The 22,834-nt window shown below is 42.8% G+C and overlaps 1 protein-coding gene across 1 annotated transcript in view; it reads right to left on the reverse strand.

The window, feature by feature from the left end:
• The window catches only part of LOC139465764 (macrophage mannose receptor 1-like), a 71,998-nt gene that overhangs the window by 47,480 nt on the left and 1,684 nt on the right, over positions 1–22,834 (reverse strand). Inside the window, exons 2-16 of the mRNA XM_071247652.1 lie at positions 20,359–20,513; positions 18,008–18,147; positions 16,805–16,929; positions 15,618–15,714; positions 14,207–14,333; positions 13,212–13,300; positions 11,921–12,024; positions 10,096–10,225; positions 9,459–9,541; positions 8,102–8,233; positions 7,602–7,709; positions 6,053–6,223; positions 4,303–4,391; positions 3,218–3,377; positions 1,990–2,025 (exon numbers count right to left, since the gene is read on the reverse strand). Of these exons, the coding sequence (XP_071103753.1) occupies positions 1,990–2,025; positions 3,218–3,377; positions 4,303–4,391; positions 6,053–6,223; positions 7,602–7,709; positions 8,102–8,233; positions 9,459–9,541; positions 10,096–10,225; positions 11,921–12,024; positions 13,212–13,300; positions 14,207–14,333; positions 15,618–15,714; positions 16,805–16,929; positions 18,008–18,147; positions 20,359–20,513 (1,746 nt within the window). The remainder of the gene's footprint in view (positions 1–1,989; positions 2,026–3,217; positions 3,378–4,302; positions 4,392–6,052; positions 6,224–7,601; positions 7,710–8,101; positions 8,234–9,458; positions 9,542–10,095; positions 10,226–11,920; positions 12,025–13,211; positions 13,301–14,206; positions 14,334–15,617; positions 15,715–16,804; positions 16,930–18,007; positions 18,148–20,358; positions 20,514–22,834) is intronic.

The raw sequence follows: 22,834 nt of genomic DNA on the forward strand, positions 1-22,834 counted from the left end.
TGTTTGTTTTATTTTTAGCCACCATCAAACATAGGCGCCCGGTAGTTTTGTAATTCCTCGGGAAATTACAGCCACACATATTCTTCTTCTTATACACATTCTCATCGCAAATTTGGTATTTTTAAACACATATAAATATAATCATTTAACTATAATCATAACACCAGTTTAAAAGGTATTTCAGTGATATCATGGCGTGTCAGATTTATGGAGGAGGAAAGCCCGAAGTGAAGCACGGCTTAGGGTCAACCACTTTGATAAAAGCTTCCTAAAACTAGTGAGTGAGTTGGGTTTAACGCCGCTTTTAACAGTATTCCAGTTATATCGCGGCGTGTCAGCTTAATGTGGGAGGAAAGCCCGAAGTGATGCAGGTCTCAGACGTTAACCACTTCGGTGAAACCCGCGGGCACGGGTATGGTGCTGACAAACCTAGAAACATAATCGGGACGAACCGGATTCGAACCCACAATCATAGGTTTCTGGCATCTGTGCACAGCAAAACGCGGCGCCTTAGACTACTGGGCCAGCCGTGCCACCCTTCCTGAAACTGATCCCAAGGGACAATGGCGCACTATCAGGGTTTGGTGCTGACAAGACAAGGATGTTGACTAGTGTGAATTTGGTATCCCAAATCACGATCATCGGATTCTGTCACATCCACAGGTTTGTTTGTTCGTTTGTTGTTTAATGTCACGCAATATTCCAACAATATGGCAATACTGTCCATCGACTGACACCATGAGCATGGAATTGCGATACATGGATACCATATCAGCAAGCCTGACGACCCTATCCTGGACAAGCAAGGGTTGCTGCAGACCTATTGTAACTCGGATCTTCACATGTGTCGCCATGTGCTGAAGACCCATTGTTCCACATATATTCACGGGGATCGCCTCTTACGGCAAGCACAGGTTGCTGAAGACCCATTGTAACCCGGATCTTCACGGGGGTCGCCTCTTACGGCAAGCATGGGTTGCTGAAGACCCATTGTACCACATATATTCACGGGTTCGCCTCTTACGGCAAGCACAGGTTGCTGAAGACCCATTGTAACCCGGATCTTCACGGGGGTCGCCTCTTACGGCAAGCACAGGTTGCTGAAGACCCATTGTAACCCGGATCATCACGGGGGTCGCCTCTTACGGCAAGCATGGGTTGCTGAAGACCCATTGTTCCACATATATTCACGGGGTCGCCTCTTACGACAAGCATAGGTTGCTAATGACCCATTGTACCACATATATTCACGGGTTCGCCTCTTACGGCAAGCATAGGTTGCTGAAGACCCATTGTTCCACATATATTCACGGGGTCGCCTCTTACGGCAAGCATAGGTTGCTGAAGACCCATTGTTCCACATATATTCACGGGGTCGCCTCTTACGGCAAGCATATGTTGCTGAAGACCCATTGTTCCACATATATTCACGGGGTCGCCTCTTACGGCAAGCATAGGTTGCTGAAGACCCATTGTTCCACATATATTCAGTGGGTCGCCTCTTACGGCAAGCATAGGTTGCTGAAGACCCATTGTTCCACATATATTCACGGGGTCGCCTCTTACGGCAAGCATAGGTTGCTGAAGACCCATTGTTCCAAATATATTCACGGGGATCTCTTCTTACGGCAAGCATAGGTTGCTGAAGACCCATTGTAATCCGGATCTTCACGGGGGTCGCTTCTTACGGCAAGCATAGGTTGCTGAAGACCCATTGTAACACGGATCTTCACGGGGGTCGCCTCTTACGGCAAGCATAGGTTGCTGAAGACCCATTGTAACACGGATCTTCACGGGGGTCGCCTCTTACGGCAAGCATAGGTTGCTGAAGACCCATTGTAACACGGATCTTCACGGGGGTCGCCTCTTACGGCAAGCATAGGTTGCTGAAGACCCATTGTAACCCGGATCTTCACGCCGCACATCTATAGGGCAGATAACGAAGGTGCCTGTTTAACATGGAAACTATTCCGTCCATAGACAACTTACTTGGGGTAGTCGGAGGCGGGGACACGTAGGCATTTACTGGAAAAATATAAAACAAAACAAATATAAGTCACACATCAGTTAAATAAACTGTTTGGGGGCAACATATACACACGTTAGTGCGGAGGTAGGAGGATATATAATAGATATTTCATATGAGTGGATACCGGCCTTATGACGAACACCAGGTATTGGACTGGCTCCATTATTACATCTGTCGCACGCTGTGAACTCAAATACCTGTGTTAAACTTTACTGTATCAACATCTCAAAACATTGATACGTCTAAGCATAAAAAGTTGTTTTCAAAGATCAGACGTCTGTGGTTTTGAAGTCGTTGCTTTAGTGTCGCCGTGGATTATGCACGTGAGTAAAGTGAATGAGTAGCGATTGCCCAATCAGCGTGTCGGCTTCATGTGTGCTGACGACCAACAGTGATGCATGTGTATGGTCACGTGTATGTATACATTACGTACCTCCATCACTCGGTAATACATACGTTTTGATTTATAGTCGCTATTTTAACGGATGAAGAGAGTGAGTGGGGTTTAAAACAGATTTTCCAGTAATATTACGGCGTGTCAGCTCGAAGTGATGCAGGTCTCAGATGTTTTCCAGACCCACGAGCACGGGTATGGTGCTGACAAACATAGAAACATAATCGGGGCGAACCCAGAATCATTAGTTTCTGGCGTGCCCAAGGGACGCGACTCTGAACAGCAAATTGAGGCGCCTTAAACGACTGGGCGACCCATGCCCCGTCATTGACGATGGGGTATGACGCTGCAAATCAAGGACAACAATCGGGACTGCTATGGGACAACACAGTGTAGAATGTGAGCAGGCCTTAGGCACTTGGTCGACAGAGCTTAGGCAACATTATCGACCAGACCACCGTCATTGATTGTTGTGTCTAACGTGTATCGTAAACGTTCAGGTTGAATTTGTACGGAGAGAACATACGGGGCAGATCTAATGTTATTCTGAATACACAACTCATATACAGCAAACTACGGTTATAACGAACTCAAAGGGACTATTAATTTTAGTTCGTTATAACCGTATTTCGAATTAAGCAATATACAGCATAACTACGGCAAATAGTCGGGACCAAAAAGTAAGTTCGTTATATCCGTCAGTTCGTTATAAGCGTGTTCGTTATAACCGTAGTTTACTGTAATCTGAGATATTATATTGAACCTAGCTCTGCAGCTATAATCGCAATACACACCTGCTTTCGCCTGGCATATGAAGTTGAACTTGGCGCTGCAGGAAAAGTCATGCCAAAGACCGTTCTGTTCGGGTGTTTTGGTGGCATACATTACGACGCAGTTCTCGTTGCCCTTCTGAAGGTTGTCTGGTTGACCCTTTATCCACTGAGTGTAGGTAGCCTGATGTACAGAGGGTTGACACAATGAAATGTCGATATGTCGTTTAACCCGACGGGAGTCTGGGTTAGAATAGGCCCTATCAACCTACGATGCTACTCTCTTGAATGGGTTGTCAGGATCGGTGAATTGGTTGATATTGTCATCATTCCCCGAGAGCTGCTCATGATATCAATCACTGGTTTGTTTAGCCAAGATTCGATAAATCACGGGCCGCCGTCGTATAGCTGGGATTTTGCCGATTGAGGCATTAAACAACAAACAACAATACGTCGTGTAACGTTATAGAAACCGTATAGGCACTATGGTCTTATATCGACACTTATGTCTCGTACTATGGATAACACCAGATTCGATAATATTCGACGATCCCAGACTTCGAGTTATCGAGGTTCACTGTAAACATGCTAATATCCTTGTCAATACTCAACACAACTTTAAAATGGTCACAAATTGATAAGATTCTAAAGAGCATCCTCAATCACCAACCATTATCTTAACTGAACCAATCAGCTATGAATAGAAAAGGAGGGGGTGGGGGTGGGGGGTGGGGGGTGGGGACTGTTGGGGGAAGGGGTTTGGCACCATGCAGTCTGCCTGAAAGCAAGGCAACCTGTTAAGGGTGTGTCCTAACAGTTTACCCATAGACGCCAAAGACTGAGGAGGCAAGGCAACACCAGGAACGGATTCTGCGCCAATGGCACACGAATGAAGGTTTTGCCTCCGAGTCACAGGTTTTCAAGGCAGATGTTCTAAGATGCATTTTGGTTTAAAATGATTTTTGTTCTATTATGATTGAGGAGTACGGGTGATCGGCAGGGTGTCCAGGGTTGAATGAGGATCGGAGTATTTCAAGTATGTATTGAAATGGGAGAAGGTTTAAGCGTGTTAGGGTATGCGCAGGCAGAGCTGTGTTGGCATATATTACGTTGTGTGTGTCGCCCTGCCATTGCCACCATCCCTCCGTTGTCTGATCGTTCAGACCGATCCAGTAGTCACCGTGATGTTGTACCTTGCCTGAAATGTGCACAGATGAAGAATGTTGTCTTGTGACGTATAAACTGACTTAAACACTGGCGTACTGGTGACGTATGAACTGACTCAGACAGGCGTACTGGTGACGTATGAACCGTATCAGATAGAGACGTACTGGTGACGTATGAAGTGACTCAGACAGAGGCGTACTGGTGACGAATGACTGACTCAGACACAGGCGTACTGGTGACGTATGAACCGTATCAGATAGAGACGTACTGGTGACGTATGAAGTGACTCAGACAGAGGCGTACTGGTGACGAATGACTGACTCAGACACAGGCGTACTGGTGACGTATGAAGTGACTCATATATAGGCGTAGTGGTGACGTATGAACTGAATCAGACACAGGCGTCCTGATGACGTATGACAGACTCAGACACAGGCGTACTGGTGACGTATAAAGTGACTTAGATACAGGCGTACTGGTGACGTATAAAGTGACTTAGATGCAGGCGTAGTAGTGGCGTATGAACTGAATCAGACACAGGCGACTTGTGACGTATGAACTATCTTGGAAAAAGTCGTACTGGTGACGTGTAAACTGACTTCGATACAGGTGTACTGGTGACGTATAAACTAACTCAGACACAGGCGTACTGGTGACGTTTGACTGAGTTAGACAAAGGCGTACTGGTGACGTATGACTGAGTTAGACACAGGTGTACTGGTGACGTATGAACTGAGTTAGACACAGGTGTACTGGTGACGTATGACTGAGTTAGACACAGGTGTGAGTTAGACACAGGTGTACTGGTGATGTATGAACTGAGTTAGACAAAGGCGTACTGGTGACGTATGAACTGACTTAGATACAGGTGCACTGGTGACGTATGAACTGACTTAAACACAGGCGTACTGGTGACGTATGAACTTAACCAGACACATGCGACTTGTGACGTATGAACTGACTTAGACACAGGCGTACTGGTGACGTATGAACTGACTTAAGGACAGGGGCACTGGTGACGTATGAACTGACTCAGACAGAGACGTACTGGTGACGTATGAACTGACAACATGTTACACCGTACTTGTGACTTATATACAGACGGACACACACTGGTGAGAAACAGACACAGCGTACTGGTGACTAATATACGGACACACAGACACAGCGTACATGGTGACTGATATACGGACACACAGACACAGCGTACATGGTGACTAATATTCGGACACACAGACACAGCGTACATGGTGACTAATATACGGACACACATACACAGCGTACTCGTGACTAATATACGGACACACATACACAGCGTTCTCGTGACTAATATACGGACACACAGACACAGCGTACTGGTGACTTATATTCGGACACACAGACACAGCGTACATGGTGACTAATATACGGACACACATACACAGCGTACTCGTGACTAATATACAGACACACAGACACAGCGTACTGGTGACTAATATACGGACACACAGACACAGCGTACTGGTGACTTATATACGGACACACAGACACATCGTACATGGTGACTAATATACGGACACACAGACACAGCGTACATGATGGATGATATACGGACACAGCGTACTGTGACAATTACAAGGACGTCCTAAAACACCGAGCTGGTGACTTATATACAGGCAGACAGGAATTACACGACACACTGACAAACCGCACTTGAGATAAACCCTTGAGTCTTGGAGTCTGGAATCTTGACAAGGTTGCAGTTGCTCTGTCCAGACTTGCTGATACACCAGTCCGAGGCTGAAGCGTATGTCATGTCCTGCTCGTTGAAGTAGTAGCAATACTGGCCATGGTTCACCCAGTGTCTGGGGCAGCTGAACGAATCTGGAGGTAAAATATGACTGGGATAGACGTTTTACTGAAAGACAATCAGTTATTCTTCCCAATTAATTTAATATTTTTGAATACTCAAATCTGGAAGTTTGAAAATATGTGTTTTCCAGAATTTGTTTCATGCCAGCAGTAACATGCTATGTTTTTGTTTGTTTGTTGTTTAACGCGGCACTCAGCACTATTGCAGCTTTATGACGGCGGTATGTATATATAATCATGATCATCAATCCAGACAACCCAGTGATTGATATCATGAGCATCGATCCACGCAATTGGGATACGATGATATGAATCTACCAAGTCAGCGAGTCTGTCCACCCGATCCCGTTTGTCACCTTTTACGGCAAGCATGGGTTGCTGAAGACCTATTCTAACCCGGATCTTCACGGGCCGCTATGTTCTTGTACTTGGCTGGTAACATATGCGTTAATTAGTCATTTTCTAAATCAATTTTACTTATTTGGCAGCAGTGTTGTTGTTTGTTGTTGCTTCCAGTTTGTTTAGGCGGCCTCGAAATGATCGAGCTTGTACCAGACAATCCCCGCCGTTGGTAGTACGATCACACGCAAATATCCAAGTAGCCGGGCCTGACCACCCAATACATTAAAACGCCTCTTACGACACCCTCTGTTGAGTCGGTTGGTGTTTAACACGTACATGCTCAACGGGCCTGCGTCATGGACGGACCGTAACATATCATAGACCAACTGAACTGTTTGGCCATGGTTTAAACACATTAACTCAGCAGAGGAACGTGACTGGCGAGATCGAGTGGCGGGGCCGACAATGAATGATTACGTGAAGGATAAAGCACGACATGACCGAGGAGCCGTTAAACCATTGTCGAGTTCTTACTTACTCGACCATAACCGGGAAGGAGGGCTTTTATCTGAGTTATAAACCGTCTAAATGCAAGAAATACCAGAAAATATAAGGAAACATCGAAATACCTTATTGTAATGAAACAAGAGTGTGTCGCGGTATAAAAGGAATTCGATCAAAGCGTGCGAGAAAAAACAATACGTGCAGCATGGATCAACAGGATTAATTATATGTAAAATTGAACAACTTTTATCACCTGTCCCGGTGGTTCAATGTGGGAAAACAGTGAGTTACAAAACTAATCACGATATGTGAGGTTGCAGGTTCGATTCCCGTCATCCATAATGAAAACTTTCATTTCGTGTCCTCTAGAACATTGGACGTTTGAAACACCAAGTACAGATTTCGTCAATAACTAAACTCCACAGGTCTTTCTCGGAAAAAGTAAAACCTCACAAAGGGTTATTACGAGATAGAAAGATACCTCAAATACAATAGGCAAACGTGGCAATAGGTTTATAACTCCGTATATTGACGGGGTACTCACTTGGCGGATGTGTGATTTGCTTTACTTGTGTATCTGTAGGTATCTGGCAGATGAAGGATCTCACGTGCGTACAGTCAGGCGACACGTGCCATTTTCCATTTCTGTCGCCTGTAATCATAACATATAATGATAAAAGTTCATTATAAGCATACCTGAAACTACGAGGTTTAAATGAACAATGGTAAATGGTTTGTACGTCATTAAAACATAAAATAACTGATGCAAAATACTTGATTTTGACAGATCAAAGTGAGGCATCAAATCACAATAGTCACCTCTGAATGAAACAGCTGACTTGACGTCACTCCGGAAAGTAATACTTAGAGGTAAGTATTTCCTTACCAATCATTGGGGGTAAGCATTTTGAAATCTGAGCATGCCCGTGCTGAATTGAATATGAGGTTCCAAATTCAATTTAGCGCTGTTAAATTTACAGGTAACCTAGCTCTACATTGAAAAAAAGTATATGTATATATTGTAGATATACTAGATATTCCTACTTGTAACGATGTAGCCACAATCCTGGTGTCCTTTGCTATTGGAAGGCTTGGCACTGTTCCAGTTCTTAAAGGAATGTGTTCCCACTTCAGCTCCGTTAGTGAACACCCACGGTCCACCGTCTGTGTTATTGTCTAAAAAATAACAATGAGGAACACTCATTAACGCTATTGATTCAACTGTGATTGTATTTGCAATAACTGCATCTATTGTGTCATCGCATGAGGTACTTGCGTGATGATTTAAACTGTAGAGTTTTGGCGAAGTCAGATGAAATAGGGGTTTAACGTCGCGTTTCTAAATAGTGAACTGTCATAGAGACGCCTCTCTCTCTCTCTCCCCCCCTCTCTCTCTCTCCCTCCCTCTCTCTCTCTGTCTCTCCCTCCCACCCACCCCTCTCTCTCTCTCTCTCTCTCTCTGATGATCCCGATGATCAGACCTCCTAATTATTATAATGATATCTATAAGTTTTTCAAAGAATGATTTGGAAATATCAATAAAATAACCTGTGTCGCTTACAGGGATCGGGTGGTCAGGCTCGCTGACTTGGTTGATGCATGTCATCGATCCCAATTGCGTGGATCGATGCTCATGATATTAATCACTGGATCGTCTGGTCCAGACTCGATTATTTACAGACCGCCGTCATATAGCTGGAATATTGCTGAGTGCGGCGTTAAACAACCAACCAACCAACCAACCAACCAACCAACCAACCACTCACTCACTTACGTTAACTTGATCGCTTACCAGTTAACTCACTCACTCACTTACGTTAACTTGGTTGCTTGCCAGTCAACTCACTCCCTCACTTACGTTAACTTGTGTCGCTTGCCAGTCAACTCACTCACTCACTTACGTTAACTTGGTCGCTTGCCAGTCAACTCACTCACTCACTCACGTCAACATGTGTCGCTTGCCAGCCAACTCACTCATACACTTACGTTAACTTGGTCGCTTGCCAGTTAACTCACTCACTCACTTACGTTAACTTAGTCGCTTGCCAGTCAACTCACTCACTCACCTACCTTAACTTGGTCGCTTACCAGTTAACTCACTCACTCACTTACATTAACTTGTGTCGCTTACAAGTCAACTCACTCACTCACTTACGTTAACATGTGTCGCTTACAATTCAACTCTCTCACTCACTCACTCGCCTCTCACTCGCTCACGTCAACATGTGTCGATTACCAGCCAACTCACTCATACACTTACGTTAACTTGTGTCGCTTACAAATGAACTCTCTCACTCACTCACTCACGTCAACATGTGTCGCTTACCAGCCAACTCACTCATAACGTCTGTCGATTCCCAGTCACCTCACTTACACACTTATGTTAACTTGTGTCGCTTACCAGTCAACCCGATCCACAATTCAGTGACTCCGACTGCGTTTTGGGTTGAAAGATACTGGTTGATGAAGGCTTGGATGCCTTTGCTGAAATAACAAGTGTGACATTATGTCAGTCGAATTAAACTATTGATATAAAACGAAATTATAGGTATTAGTATGTTGAATTGTGTAGCTGTGTATAATAAATAAGCAAATCTCTACAAATGAGCCGACCCGTGAAGATCCGAGGTAGAATAGGTCTTCAGAAACCCATGCTTGCCATAAAAGGCGACTATGCTTGTCGTAAGAGACGACTGACGGGATCGGGTGATCAGGCTATCCCAATTACGTGGATCGATGCTCATGATGTCAATCAATGGACTGTCTGGTCCAGACTTGATTATTTACAAACCGCCGTCATATAGCTGGAATATTGCTGATTGCGGCGTTAAACAACAAACAAACAAACAAACAAACAACAAATAAACCATCTCCTGACATTGTACAACACACAAATCACGCATCTCCTTAAAGTGTACAACACACAAATGAACACCCCCGAACACTGTATAATACACAAATTACGTATATCCTGAAAGTGTACGACACACAATACACGCGTCGCCTGAGACAAGGGTGGTGGAGTGGAGATGTGTTACGTTTGTAAGGAGGCAAGGTTTCCGCCGAGTCCCTTGCAGTAGGTGCTAGCTGACGGCCACGACAAAGAGTAGTGGGGGTTGAACAGGTAGCACTCTGTCCCGTACTCCAGCCAGCCGTCCGCACATGTCCCTGGAAGAAATATTACTGATTAGTGATTGTAATAGTTCGCCTGAAAGAAACATCAATTTCTCGAGAAGTGTATATGGTCACTGTGTGATTGATTGATTGTGTGCGTGCGTGCGTGCGTGCGTGCGTCAGTTGTTGTTGTTTAACACCGCACTAAGCCATACTCAAACTGTATTAAGGCGGTCTGTAAATGATCGAATCTGGACCAGGCAATTCAGTGATTGATGTCATGCACCAACCAAGTCAGTAAGCCTGACCTACCGATCCCGTTAGTCGCCTCTTACGACAAGCAGAGTCGCCTCTTATGAGTGAGTGAGTGAGTGAGTGAGTGAGTGAGTGAATGGGTGAGTCGGTTGTGTTCTCGTTACCAGAACATCACGGCTGGTAAGCAGACAGTTACCGCTCATGTAAGGAGACAACATACCAACGGTCATAGAAGAGGGGCAAACTTGGGGTTCGAACCCATGGACAGCAGCTGCTGGTACATCTTCCCGAGGCAAGGGCGTTAACTGACAATACACGTCCAGTTTCCACCCTTGCCGAACCATCCTGGAATTCCGGATTTAAATTTGGGCGGGACAAACGAGTATATGCATTGTCCAATCAATGTCGCGCAACGAACTAGACATCCGGTTCGTAAACAAGGACCGCCTCCGTGGTCTAGTGGTAGAGCGTCCGCCCGGAGAGCGGAAGGTCCGGGGATCCCAAGCCGCGTCATACCAACAGAAGTTAAAACTTAGTACTTGTTGTTACCCTGTCTGGCGCTCGGCATTAAGGGGCTTAAACAAGGACTGGTCGTCTCGGAGTCAGTATACTGTGTCTGAGTGGGGTGTTCATGTTCTAGTACATGACTAGTACAAGCAGCCACACAAACACACACACGTACGTGCACAGTGCAATAATCTTGGACGCAACGTTGAACCCCATTTCACCTCACCTCGTGAACAAGATGGATTTCAATGAGCAGACTGTCGACTGCAGGATTTGCAAAGCATGTGTACCGTCAAGTGGGCGTCGACAGATATTTTGCAAATCTTTTCACGTTTTTAATCAAGGTGCTCACGTCATTTGATGCACTTCGCGTGGTAAAACCCATTTTATTACAATATAGATCTTGATTATCGATCAGATCGTCTTGACTAGGCGCCGCCAATTTTGTTTGAAGCAAATGCAAGTGATATGAGAGATGAATTCTGATTGGTCAATAGGAGGGAAATAGAAGGGACATAACTCGTAATATCCACTGGTAGTAAGGTGGTTAATGTTTAGAGAGTGTATCCATCCTGATGTCCCATTTCCCCACTGATTTAGAAACTTCAGAGACAGAAGGCAAAAACTAAACTAAAAAAACTAAAAAGCAATGTAATTAAATCCAAAATATATCACCGTTTCCAAAGTATATATATTCTAAATATAGTTTCGCAGCTATAATCCTCTGTATCTATGTAGATGCTGGCCAATGGATGGAGGCGTTGAGCAAAGCTATCCTTGTGAAAAATTGTCGATTAAAAAAACAAGACTGCAAGAGTCGCCCAAAATGATGATCTGATGGTACGTGTGACCTGTTTTTTTCTGTGATACCATGCATCGACAGCGTGGTCCGTGTTCATTTTCTTCCTGGAACGATTATTATCGACTCGATTATTAAAGACAGTCACAGTAAAACAACAGTCAGTCAGTCAGGGAGGGAGGGTATACCTTCAGGCCGTTGACAGTAGTATTTGTTCTTGGCGCCACACGAGGCCGCCACCCACGTGGACGGCAGCTGGTTGTTGGTTAGTTCCACGCACGTGTTGTTCGCACTGCAAGCAGAAAACTGGCGGTATAAATGTGATGTTTAGACGTCGCTAGTAAGCTTATTTGACTGTCATGAAAACTTAAGAGTATACAGTTTCATCTTTTGAGCATGATCGGGTAGAGTGACGTGGCCTTCGGACTCGTGTAGGTCTAGGAGCCATTTCGCGAACATCTGGTATGAACATTTTAAGTTTACAATTTAACGTGTGTCAAATATTATTAGTTATGGTGTCTTAAATTGCCGTATACGGTATCAGGTTAGGTTAGCTGAAAATTATTTAACGAGGCGTTAGCCGTGCCCAATATTGTTCTGCTAACCTAATATGACACCGTATACGGCAACTAACGACACCATAACGAATTTATCATGCCGAAAAGTTTACACTCTCTGGTATCTATATCGCACGTGTCATGTCAAAATGAAAACTTGACACGTGCAACCGTACGATGACGTTAAGGGTCAAAGGGAGACTACTCTTCAAACCTCAGAGGCCAAACCTTGTTGACAATTTTAACTATAATCTTAATCCATAAAGTCACGAACGTGATCTAAAAAACCCAGATTAATGTCCTTGCATGTCACAATTAATGATAGTGAAAACAAAACAGTGTCAAATAACGAATTTCGGTACACGAAATTTTCATGTGAAATATTTGAGATGGGTGTTGGAAAATCCAAGATGGCTGTTACTGACGGTATGCGGTCTCATCATATTAGGCCAATATCAACCATCTTGGATTTTTACTAACGGTAAACGGGCTCATGTGGGATCAGTAGTTCTGCTCTCTGATTGGTCAATCTCACTTTGATTCATTATAATCAATAAATTGTACGCCTCTGTTTTGATTATGTTTCATTCCTAAAGTCAAATACAACGAAATCCTAAAAGGGACAATGTCGCGTTGCTCTGTTGTGGCGTTATCGTGATTTGGTTATTTTTGACACGTTTTGCTTCTTTGTGTAAGGGCGACAATGCAACAACGCGACAATGTCCCTTTAATGATTCTATACAAATACCCCGACGCTTTGAACACCTGATCACGTCAATATTAATTAAAACCCTTTGTCCTGCTATTGACCCTGCCTGTGTTATGAAAGATTGATCAAACGCTTTCGACGTTTTAACGTTTCCTGTGGGAATTATCATTATTATGACCATTATTTTTATTGTTAACAAATAACTTGAGTTACTCGAATTTGGCTGGTGGTTGAGAAGGCCTCCAGTAGGGGTTGCCAGCCAGTGCCGTCCCATCTTGCCACGTCCAGACGAAACTGTTGCCCTAAACAAGACAAATTCCTTATTCGGGTTTATTTGGCCTGAAGATTTGGACTGACGCCACTTTGAACAATATTTCAGTTATATCACGGCGTGTCAGCTAGATGTGGGTGGAAAACCCGAAGTGATGCAGGTCTGGGACTTTTACCACTTTGGTGAAACCCACGAGCATGGATATGGTCCTAGAAAGATAATCGGAGCGAACCGGGATTCGAACCCGGGATCATACGTTTCTGACGTGACCAAAGGATGCAACTCTGCAAAGCTAATTTTGCCGCCTTAGACGACCCGTGCCCCCCAACATTGCCAGAAAAGTACCCTGAGTTTCATTACTGAGGGTACATAAGGGATCGAATTGCCTGTGATTGTCGCCTGTGTAGTGTCCATATAAACTAGACTGTGCCGGTCCATGTTTATAACGACATGACGGTTAAAACCTTGCTGAACCTTGCAAACAACAAACGAACAAACAAAACTATTTGACACTGATCAGTTTAAAAGTTTGTGCAGAGTTGCGTCCCTTAGCTGTCAGAATTCAAAAGGTTGGTTTGTAAGCGCCATCCCTGGACATGAGTGCTTTACCAATGCCAGTGTTACTTTGATTTTTCAAAAGCTGACATGCCGAGATACAGTGAGTGAGTTTTGTTTTAACAGTATTTCAGTTATATCACTGCGTGTCAGCTTAATGTGGGATGCAAGCCGATGAAGCAGGTCCTAGACGTTTTCCACTTTGGTGAAACCAACGAGCACGGGTATGGAGCTGCCAGAACGAGATACGGATCAAAGCGGCTCTACACCAAACTCGCTCTCCCACTCGGATATGGTATTAACTATCGTTGTGACGTATCGCTTTCTAATCATGTCGAGTAGTTCTGTTCAATGATGTCATACCAAAGCAGCTTATGCTCACCATACTTTTTGACCTCAGTCCTGTCCACAAGTTCCCATGGGCGAATCGGGCAAATTCAGCATTGATCGTCTGTGTTGTCAGATCATTTATAATCGGCAAGGTAGCGCCCAGCTCAACGCACGAGGAACTAAAACATATAATTGCAACGGTTATATCCCATGAAGCTGGATACTATGTTAAATATTACAGTCTGGTTTCTGTCACCTTTGAGGGGTTAATTCCTTCGAACTGTTTGCATGACCAACTAGAAACATATAATTGCTTTCTTTATTGTCTAACGCCGCAATCAGCAATATTCCAGCTATATGGCGTCGGTCTGCAAATAAGCGAGTCCAGACAATCCAGTGATTGACATCATGAGCATCGATTCACGGAATTTGGATACGATGACATGTATCTACCAAGTCGGCGAGCCTGACCACCCGATCCCGTCAGTCGCCTCTTACGACAAGCATATTTGCCTCTTTTACGGCAAACATGGGTTGCTGGAGACCTATTGCAGACCCGGATCTTCACGGGTCACATATATTTGCAACTGATGAAACAAATTATGACGAATCATATACTCCATCTAACAACCTTTTAAGCGACCCGACGATCCAACTGTTTGACATATGACTACAACAAATATTAACCTTTGGGCGGGTAAATAAAACAATGTAAATTTGTATTTTATGAATACCTCGTCAAAGATGACGCGTACCGTCGAACTGAGTATTTCATCTTTCATAAGGTTAGATGGGGTTTACCGTCGCGTTCAAGATTATTGCACTTACATAGCGACGTGCATGCACGTGTGTGTGTGTTTGCGTGTGGCTGCTTGTACTAGTCCGGTTTAGCATTGCTAGCTCACTGAGATACCATGGACCAGTTTAACATGAATACCCCACTCAAACACAGAATACTGACTTCGAGCCGACCAGTTCTTGTTTCATCCCCTTATATCGAGTGCCGGGCAAGGTAACAACAAGTACCATCAAACCTCTTTTGGAATGACGCGGCCGGGGGTCGAATCACCGATCTCTTGGCAGACGTTCTGAGCCACTGGTTGAGGTTAAAGTTTTCGTTCGTACCGCCAAAGAGGTGGTCGGATAGCCTAGTGGTTAAAGCGTTCACTCGTCACGCCGAAGACCCAGGTTCGATTCCCGGCATGGGTACAATGTGTAAAGGCCATTTCTGGTGTCCCCCGCCGTGATATTGCTGGAATATTGCTAAAAGCGGCGTAAAACCATACTCACTAACTCGTACCGGGAAGGACCCGGGTTAATTCCTCATATAAGTACCCCGTGAAGCTCATTCCAAGTGTTCACCGCCTTGATACTGCTGGAATATAGTTCACAAGCGCCGAAAAACCATACTTCACTACCTCACCTTGCAGACACCACGTCACCACTGATTGATATTAGCTCACCTTGCGTCGTTCCAGGTGCGCCCTGTGTTGAAATATTTGTAGCACTTTCCTTCGCTACTTATCCAACCGTGATTAGTATCGCACTTTATGGGCAAACCTGTGATCATAGGTAACGATATATTCAATTCCTGCTTGGTGGAGATTTTTTTGTTTTATCTTTCTTGTAAAAGCTGATTCATGCTTCTTATTGGTATCCAGAAAGGAACTACTTTACGTCTTGTATTTACAAATAGTTTAGAGGGTAATATCCTGTCCATCTAACACGTATTTAGATACTCTAATCCGAAAAGCATTGCCTCTTGCACGAGATCATACATCTTACAGGTAGTGCTTAAGTAACAGAAAATACGTTCTTTGATGCTAATATCAGGAAAATAGTTTCTCTTGCACGAAAGCATAAATCTTACAGGTAGTGCTTATGTAACATATGACATCTTCTTTGATGCTAATATCAGGAAAATAGTTTCTCTTGTACGAAAACATAAATCTTACAGGTAGTGCTTATGTAACATATAATATCTTCCTTACTGCAAATATCAGGAAAATAGTTTCTCTTGCACGAATTCATAAATCTTTCAGGCAGTGCTTATGTAACATATAATATCTTCTTTGATGCCTATATCAGGAAAATAGTGTCTCTTGCACGGGAACATACATCTTACAGGTAGTGCTTATGGCATCTTCCCGAGGCAAGGGAGTTACCTGACTATAAAAGTCCAGTTTCCACCCTTGCCAAACTAGGCTGGAATCATGGAGTTATCTTTTGGCATCGTCGAATCAAAATCGCGTAACGAAATCGACACATGGTTCGCAAACAACGTGGCGATTTCGGCCGATTGCAGGATTTGCAGAGCTTGTGTTCCCTCACCTGAGCATCGACGGGTGTTTTCAAAATCAAGTGGTTTTATTGCAATAAAGATCAGATCGTCGTGACTGGGTGCCACCATTTTGTTTGAAGCAAATGCAAGTGATATGAGAGGTTGAATCGGATTGGTCAATGGAAGCGAAATTTGAAGGAACAAAAATTGTAATCGCCACTGGTGGCGCTACGATCGAGCCCAGAAATTCCAGCCTAGTTCGGCAGGGGTGGAAACTGGACTTTTACTGTCAGTTAACCCCTTGCCCCGGGAAGATGTGCTTATGATAACATAATAATGTCTCCTTTGATGCTTATATCAGGAAAGTACCTCTTGGGCGTTGGCATATGGACTGGTATGACGCACTGGTACAGGAGTCGACCTCCATCTGGTACAGATGCATATTGACACATGCCCTTGTCTTGTCGTTAACGTACGACTTACTCGCCCACGGCCTGCAAGGACAAAAACATGGACATTCGTGACCAACTCGTGTTATTCCGGAACAAACCGAACAGCAATCTTCTTGTAGGTTACGGAAAGGGGCGAGTGGGGACGAGTGAAACATGAAGTTTAACTTCAACAGTCTCCTCGGTCGCCAGGGAGTGTTCAATTCTTGATATCCCGGTCGTAAAGATAGGGGGGAATTACTGTTTTCTTTCTGAACATAACTGAGTAGTCTGTTTGCGTGATGTTTGTGTGCAACGCAAACAGTGCTTGGTGTTCATGGAACATATTAGTGTAACTTTGGAAAAGTGGCTTAAAACAATCCTAATGTTGTCCTGATATGGTTAACTGAAGTAAACGTAACACAACACAATGAACCATTTGGCGATATTTTTTAGCATAATTTAATGATAACTGAACGTCAATTGCTCAATCACAACATGTGTCCTCGCCTTTCCAAAACAACGTATCCTCGCTTGATACCACCCTATGGTGATTGGCTCGGGGACTTAGTTGATTGTGTCTTTGTACCCTGAGTGCATGGGACGTTGCTCATATCATCAACCACTAGTTTGTCTGGCCCAGGCTCGAGAATGTACAGACCATCGTCACCTAGCTGGAATAGTGCAGCCGTCCCCAGGATTCACGCATAGTAAAACCGTGTCCCATGTCGTAAAATAGCAACAGGGGTGCGCGGAGTACAGCGAGTGTCTTTCCTTCATTGGGGTGAGGTGAAATGGTGTGTGTGCGCGTGTGCGTATGTGATTGTGCGTGCGTGCGTGCGTGAGTGTGTGTGTGCTTGTACTAGTCCAGACTAATGCCGATTTTATAGTGCCAGCCCACTGAGATACCATGCTGCAGTTTAACATGAATACCCCATCAGACACATTATACTGACTCGAGGAGACCAGTCCTTGTATTAGCTCCGTAATGCCGAGCCCCAGGCAGGGTAACAACAAGTACCATCTTTTAATGTCGTTTGGTACGACGTGGCCGGGAATCGAACTCCCGCCCTTTCGCTTTCCGGCAGACGCTCTACAACTAGACCACGGAGGCGGTTTTCTCGTCACTGGTGAGGATACTTACAAGATACCCATGTTGGCTTTGCTGCCGTCCGCCCATGTCCACGTGGAACCATCGCCCTTTCTGTTCAGGCCGATCCACCAGTGTGTGTAATGACCGTGACTCTTTGCACTCAGTGTGTGCATGGTGGCATTCAAGAAGTGCTATTTGGAAAAAATATATACTTTGAATAACATGGCATTAGATATATCTCAAGTATCGGGCCACGCCATCATGTAGCTTAAGATACTGTGTTTGTGCCAAAATTGGGCATCCACTGACAATGTGCTGGACAGTCTTATTAAATTCATTCCATGATCTACATTTCATATTTACATTTTGATACAAAATCACACCCTGACGGTTTCGAGTGGGAAGTGACTGGTCCTGAACAGCAAACAGAAAGTCTTCTGTTTTACTTTTCAGGCCAACCGACTTCATCCAATGCGAAGGACTCTGCAGGGTTGCTTACCCTTTCTACACACTGCACATAAACTCGATGCAGTGGTCGTTCAGATAGCCTCTCCTCTTTGGGCCGATTTCAATTCAATTCAGTTTATTCATATATTACTGTAAGACCACAGGCCCATAGTACAGAATGCATGACAATGTGGAAGCAGTTAAAAATGTTACATGGATTCATTTCTTAATAACCACGGCATGAGATGGATTTCGTATTGTCGTTTTGCTCACATGTGAGATTAAAAAGATAAACTTGTATTTATTTGGATGTTTGGATGTACATGGTATTTTTCTCAATATAAGTTTTCCTTAAATTGTCATCTTTTACGACATTAGAGGAACATTGTCACATTTTTGGGTCAATCTACTCTCGGACATTTTAAAACAATATCTTATGATATATATGTTGGTTAAATATGCCCGATATATATATATATATATATATATATATATATATATATATATATATATATATATATATATATATACATATACATATATATATATATATATATATATATATATATATATATATATACACTCTTCAAAAAAAAGAAACGCACAGGTAGTATTTTGTTTATTGAACCTGACTACACAAAAACCCGGTATCTAAATTGGATATATGTTATTGGAAAAATTTGGTGGCCTGATATTCGACAAACGGTGAGTCAAAAACGCAGCCATTGTCGATTTGCAATGTCTTAAACGGCATTGTTTTCACACTTGTTAAAAAATGTCAGTAAAGCAAAATGCACGTGCAAGTGATGACACTCGTAACTCGTGGTAGTGGCTATAAAAAAGCAAGTATAAGACAATAATTTGTCATGCAATGGTCAACATTTATCAAGTTCGAAAATGCCGAGACTCAGCGCTGCCGATCGGAACATCGCCATAGGACGTATCCAAAGAGTGGAATCTTCTGTTGCACGCCACTTCCATGTCCACCACAGCACCATTTACCGCCTTTGTACCCGATACACACAGTTCAAGTCGATTTCGGTGCGCGATTTTGTTTGGACTATGCATAGACTCGTTAGTCCAGCCAAAATGTAACTCCATAATACCAGCCTAGTTCGGCAAGGGTGGAAACTGGACTTTTATTGTCAGTTAACTCACTTGCCTCGGGAAGATGCACATCCATGGCTCGTTTAAGAAAACCGGGAATCATCAGAAAAATAATTGTTTGCATAAGTGCACAATACAATTGTATCATGAAGAGCCCCTACGACGTTAATCAAACCACGCCCTCCCATTATGATTGGTAAAACATAAGCGATTGAGGGAAGAGTAAGGGTGGTGGAATCTATTGTCTGACATGACTCTACGTGTGAGTGTGTCAATACCTGAATTTCTTGTTTCGTCCAATCAATACAACACCAAAAGAATATGAAAGGACGGGTTCAGCATAAGTATTTGTGGCTTTGACTTTATTGCGAGCGTGGGCAGAATGATAACCTTACTCTTTGCTTGAAGGATTTCCAGGGTAGAATAGGTCTTCAGCAACCCATACTTGCTGTAGGCGACTATGCTTGTCGTAAAAGGCGACTAACGGGATCGGGTGGTCAGGCGCGCTGACTTGTTTGATACATGTCATCAATCCCAATTGCGTGGATCGATGCTCATGATGTCAATCACTGGATTGTCTGGTCTAGGCTCGATTATTTTTTAGACCGATGTCATATAGCTGGAATACTGCTGAGTGCGGCGTTAAACAACAAACAAACAAACAAACTTGATGGATTTAGTGAAAAGAAAAATCCTCCGTTATGATTATCATTGATTCTATCAGCACCAAACTGGTAGGTTTCGCCAAAGCGTTTAACTGATTGCTTAACTCATTCGGGGCCTTTCTCCCACGTTAAACCGACAGCCGTAATCTGACTTTAACTACAAGCGTCAAGACAAACTCCTACCAATTGGGCTGTGGTTGTGATTTGGGCAAGGTCCCCTCCGAAGGCTTGGCATTTGACTCTGGCGTTCTCCCATAGGGTGGTAGCAGAGTTCTGGGTGAAGTAGAAGCACCATTGGGACTGCGGGTACCAGCCATACGGGCAGTTCTGGCACAGAGCTACAAAACAAACCAAAAAGTAAGGCCAACCATTAAATATTCAGAGGGTGAGGGGGTGGGGTCGGAGATGAGAGTGCTGCTTTTTGTTTGAGCCAGATTATATTTTCAGTAAGTGTTCAGAATTTGTTTTTTATGTAAGTGAAAATTGAAAGAACTGTTCTTAAATCTGATTATTGTCTATTGAACCACCACTGATTCCTGCAACAGTTTGTACACTGTAATCTGTGGCTGGGTAATTTTGTGTAAAAATAAATTGGTTTAATGAAGAGTGGAGTAAGAAATAAATTTGAACCATATGACTACAACCATATTTAAAATGTTGTAAATTTGCACCAGCGGTTGCATATTATGTGAACATTTTTCAATTTTTTAAATCAAATAATATTTAAAAAACAACAGATGGAAGTATTCTTTGATTGCTGACTAAGTGCCAGTACAGTTAATATTCTGGATATCATATTGCATCCTTGAGATAGTTTCAATTGACAGAAAAAACATATGACTCTCAGTCTTTTTCTCTCTGGAGGGGAGCCAAGTAATGCCTAATTATTATGCCTAAATACTTTTTTTCAGAACATCAAACAAGACTATGGAAAGATTTTTTCTATGGTTACAACTGAAGAACAAACAGGTTATTTAAAAATCCCATCACATTGTACATTTGTCGACGTCCGTTGTTCGTCGTAAATTTTCATATTTGAGCGCTAAGGTCTTTTTTTCACAACCCCTTGTCAGAATGCTGAACTTATTTGGATATTCAAATAACTTCAAGAAAGATAAAGTAAAAAAACACAAAATAGCGCATTCGTTTCTGAATACAGTATTATAATCTCTAAAACCTTGATTCGTGATCGTTGGCCTGTCATTGTGTGTTTGAGAATTGGACCATTTCTCGGAGACTTTCTTAAGTGTCATTGTGAATGAATACTGGTGGTTTTAACTTCTCTATACTCTCTGTACAGATGCTAGTACCTTTATCAAGATCGAGCAGTTATGTTTCAACATTATCTCCAGGGCAAAAGAAATTGTACATTTTAAAATTCGATTTTGACCAAAAAATTGTAAACGTCATTCAAACGTTATTCGGCTGCCAACAGTCGCCGAAATATTGCAACTTAAGGTACAAAACACAACTATGATACTCGTATCAAATACATCCCCATCGAATAGCCATTTCGTTTTTGTTAGCCACCATCTAACATAGGTGTATACTCCTTATTCCCGGCGGTTTATTATCATACAAAGTATATTTGTTTGTTGTGTGGACAATCATGCAGTCAATAATATTGTTTACCCTTCCCGAAACTTACCGTTATGATTTGTATATAGACTCATTCTATGTACACTGAAACTGTTCCAAAAAAAGAAGAAATTCGTAATTCTCTGAATCTATCGTATCAGTATGAACTCTGATTATTACATTTTGATTATGCAATCGAGCTCGCACGAGCCTCTTCATCCGTATCGTGGCATCATATAGGTCTAGTTTCTCGCCGATAATAAACTACAGCAGCGATAGCGCCGAATGTCTGTTATTTTGTAACACAGAATTTGACCTTGCCAACTTTGTGTATATATATTTATTATATAAGTCCACATCATTCGAGGTAAATTTATTCCTACTACCGTTTTAGTCGTAGTATACTTGTTTGTTTTAATTTGGCTAAACTTGATGATAATCGCCAGCGGCTAAGGGATGGTGTAAATCCTGCTGGGGAACCGTGCAGGTAGCAGAAGTATTGTAAGTCCCCACGGTTCCTAGTATGGTGTCCTACTTTTAATTGCTGGCGATTCCTAGCCCCGTTTTTATACTGTATTGTTATTTATGGTAGTACTTTCTTATGGTTCCATACTAGTCTTAAAATGTACATCTGTGATAATCTAGTTATTTTACTGTCCTTTGACGACAGTTTTTATGATAAAAATGTATGTATTATTACTGTCTAACTTGATTTAGTCACGATATGGCTGAAATATTGCCGATGTGACTATAAATATTCACTCACTCACTCACTCACTATATTTATTATAAATTTGAAAAACGAAACTGAGGAGCAAAAGAATAGCTCAAAGCAAATTTGATCATATTTTTTATTTTTATATTTTATCCTTAAAAATGAATTGTATTGGAAGTTTGTCAGCACTCAAGGAATTCTTATACGTGGTTGAATTTGATTTTTAAACTTGGAAACAAATCTTTAACCATCTTATTTGAGAAAATCATTAAGTTAGCTTTTTTGTCACAAATTTTCAACCTTTCAAATATGGTAGGGGTTATATGGTTGCCAAGTCATATTTTGCATTCGTCTTCATTCAACTAC

Source organism: Haliotis cracherodii, unplaced genomic scaffold (assembly GCF_022045235.1).
Source record: "Haliotis cracherodii isolate W230 unplaced genomic scaffold, xgHalCrac1.p SCAF_18, whole genome shotgun sequence".
In the NCBI taxonomy this organism is placed as follows: domain Eukaryota; kingdom Metazoa; phylum Mollusca; class Gastropoda; order Lepetellida; family Haliotidae; genus Haliotis; species Haliotis cracherodii.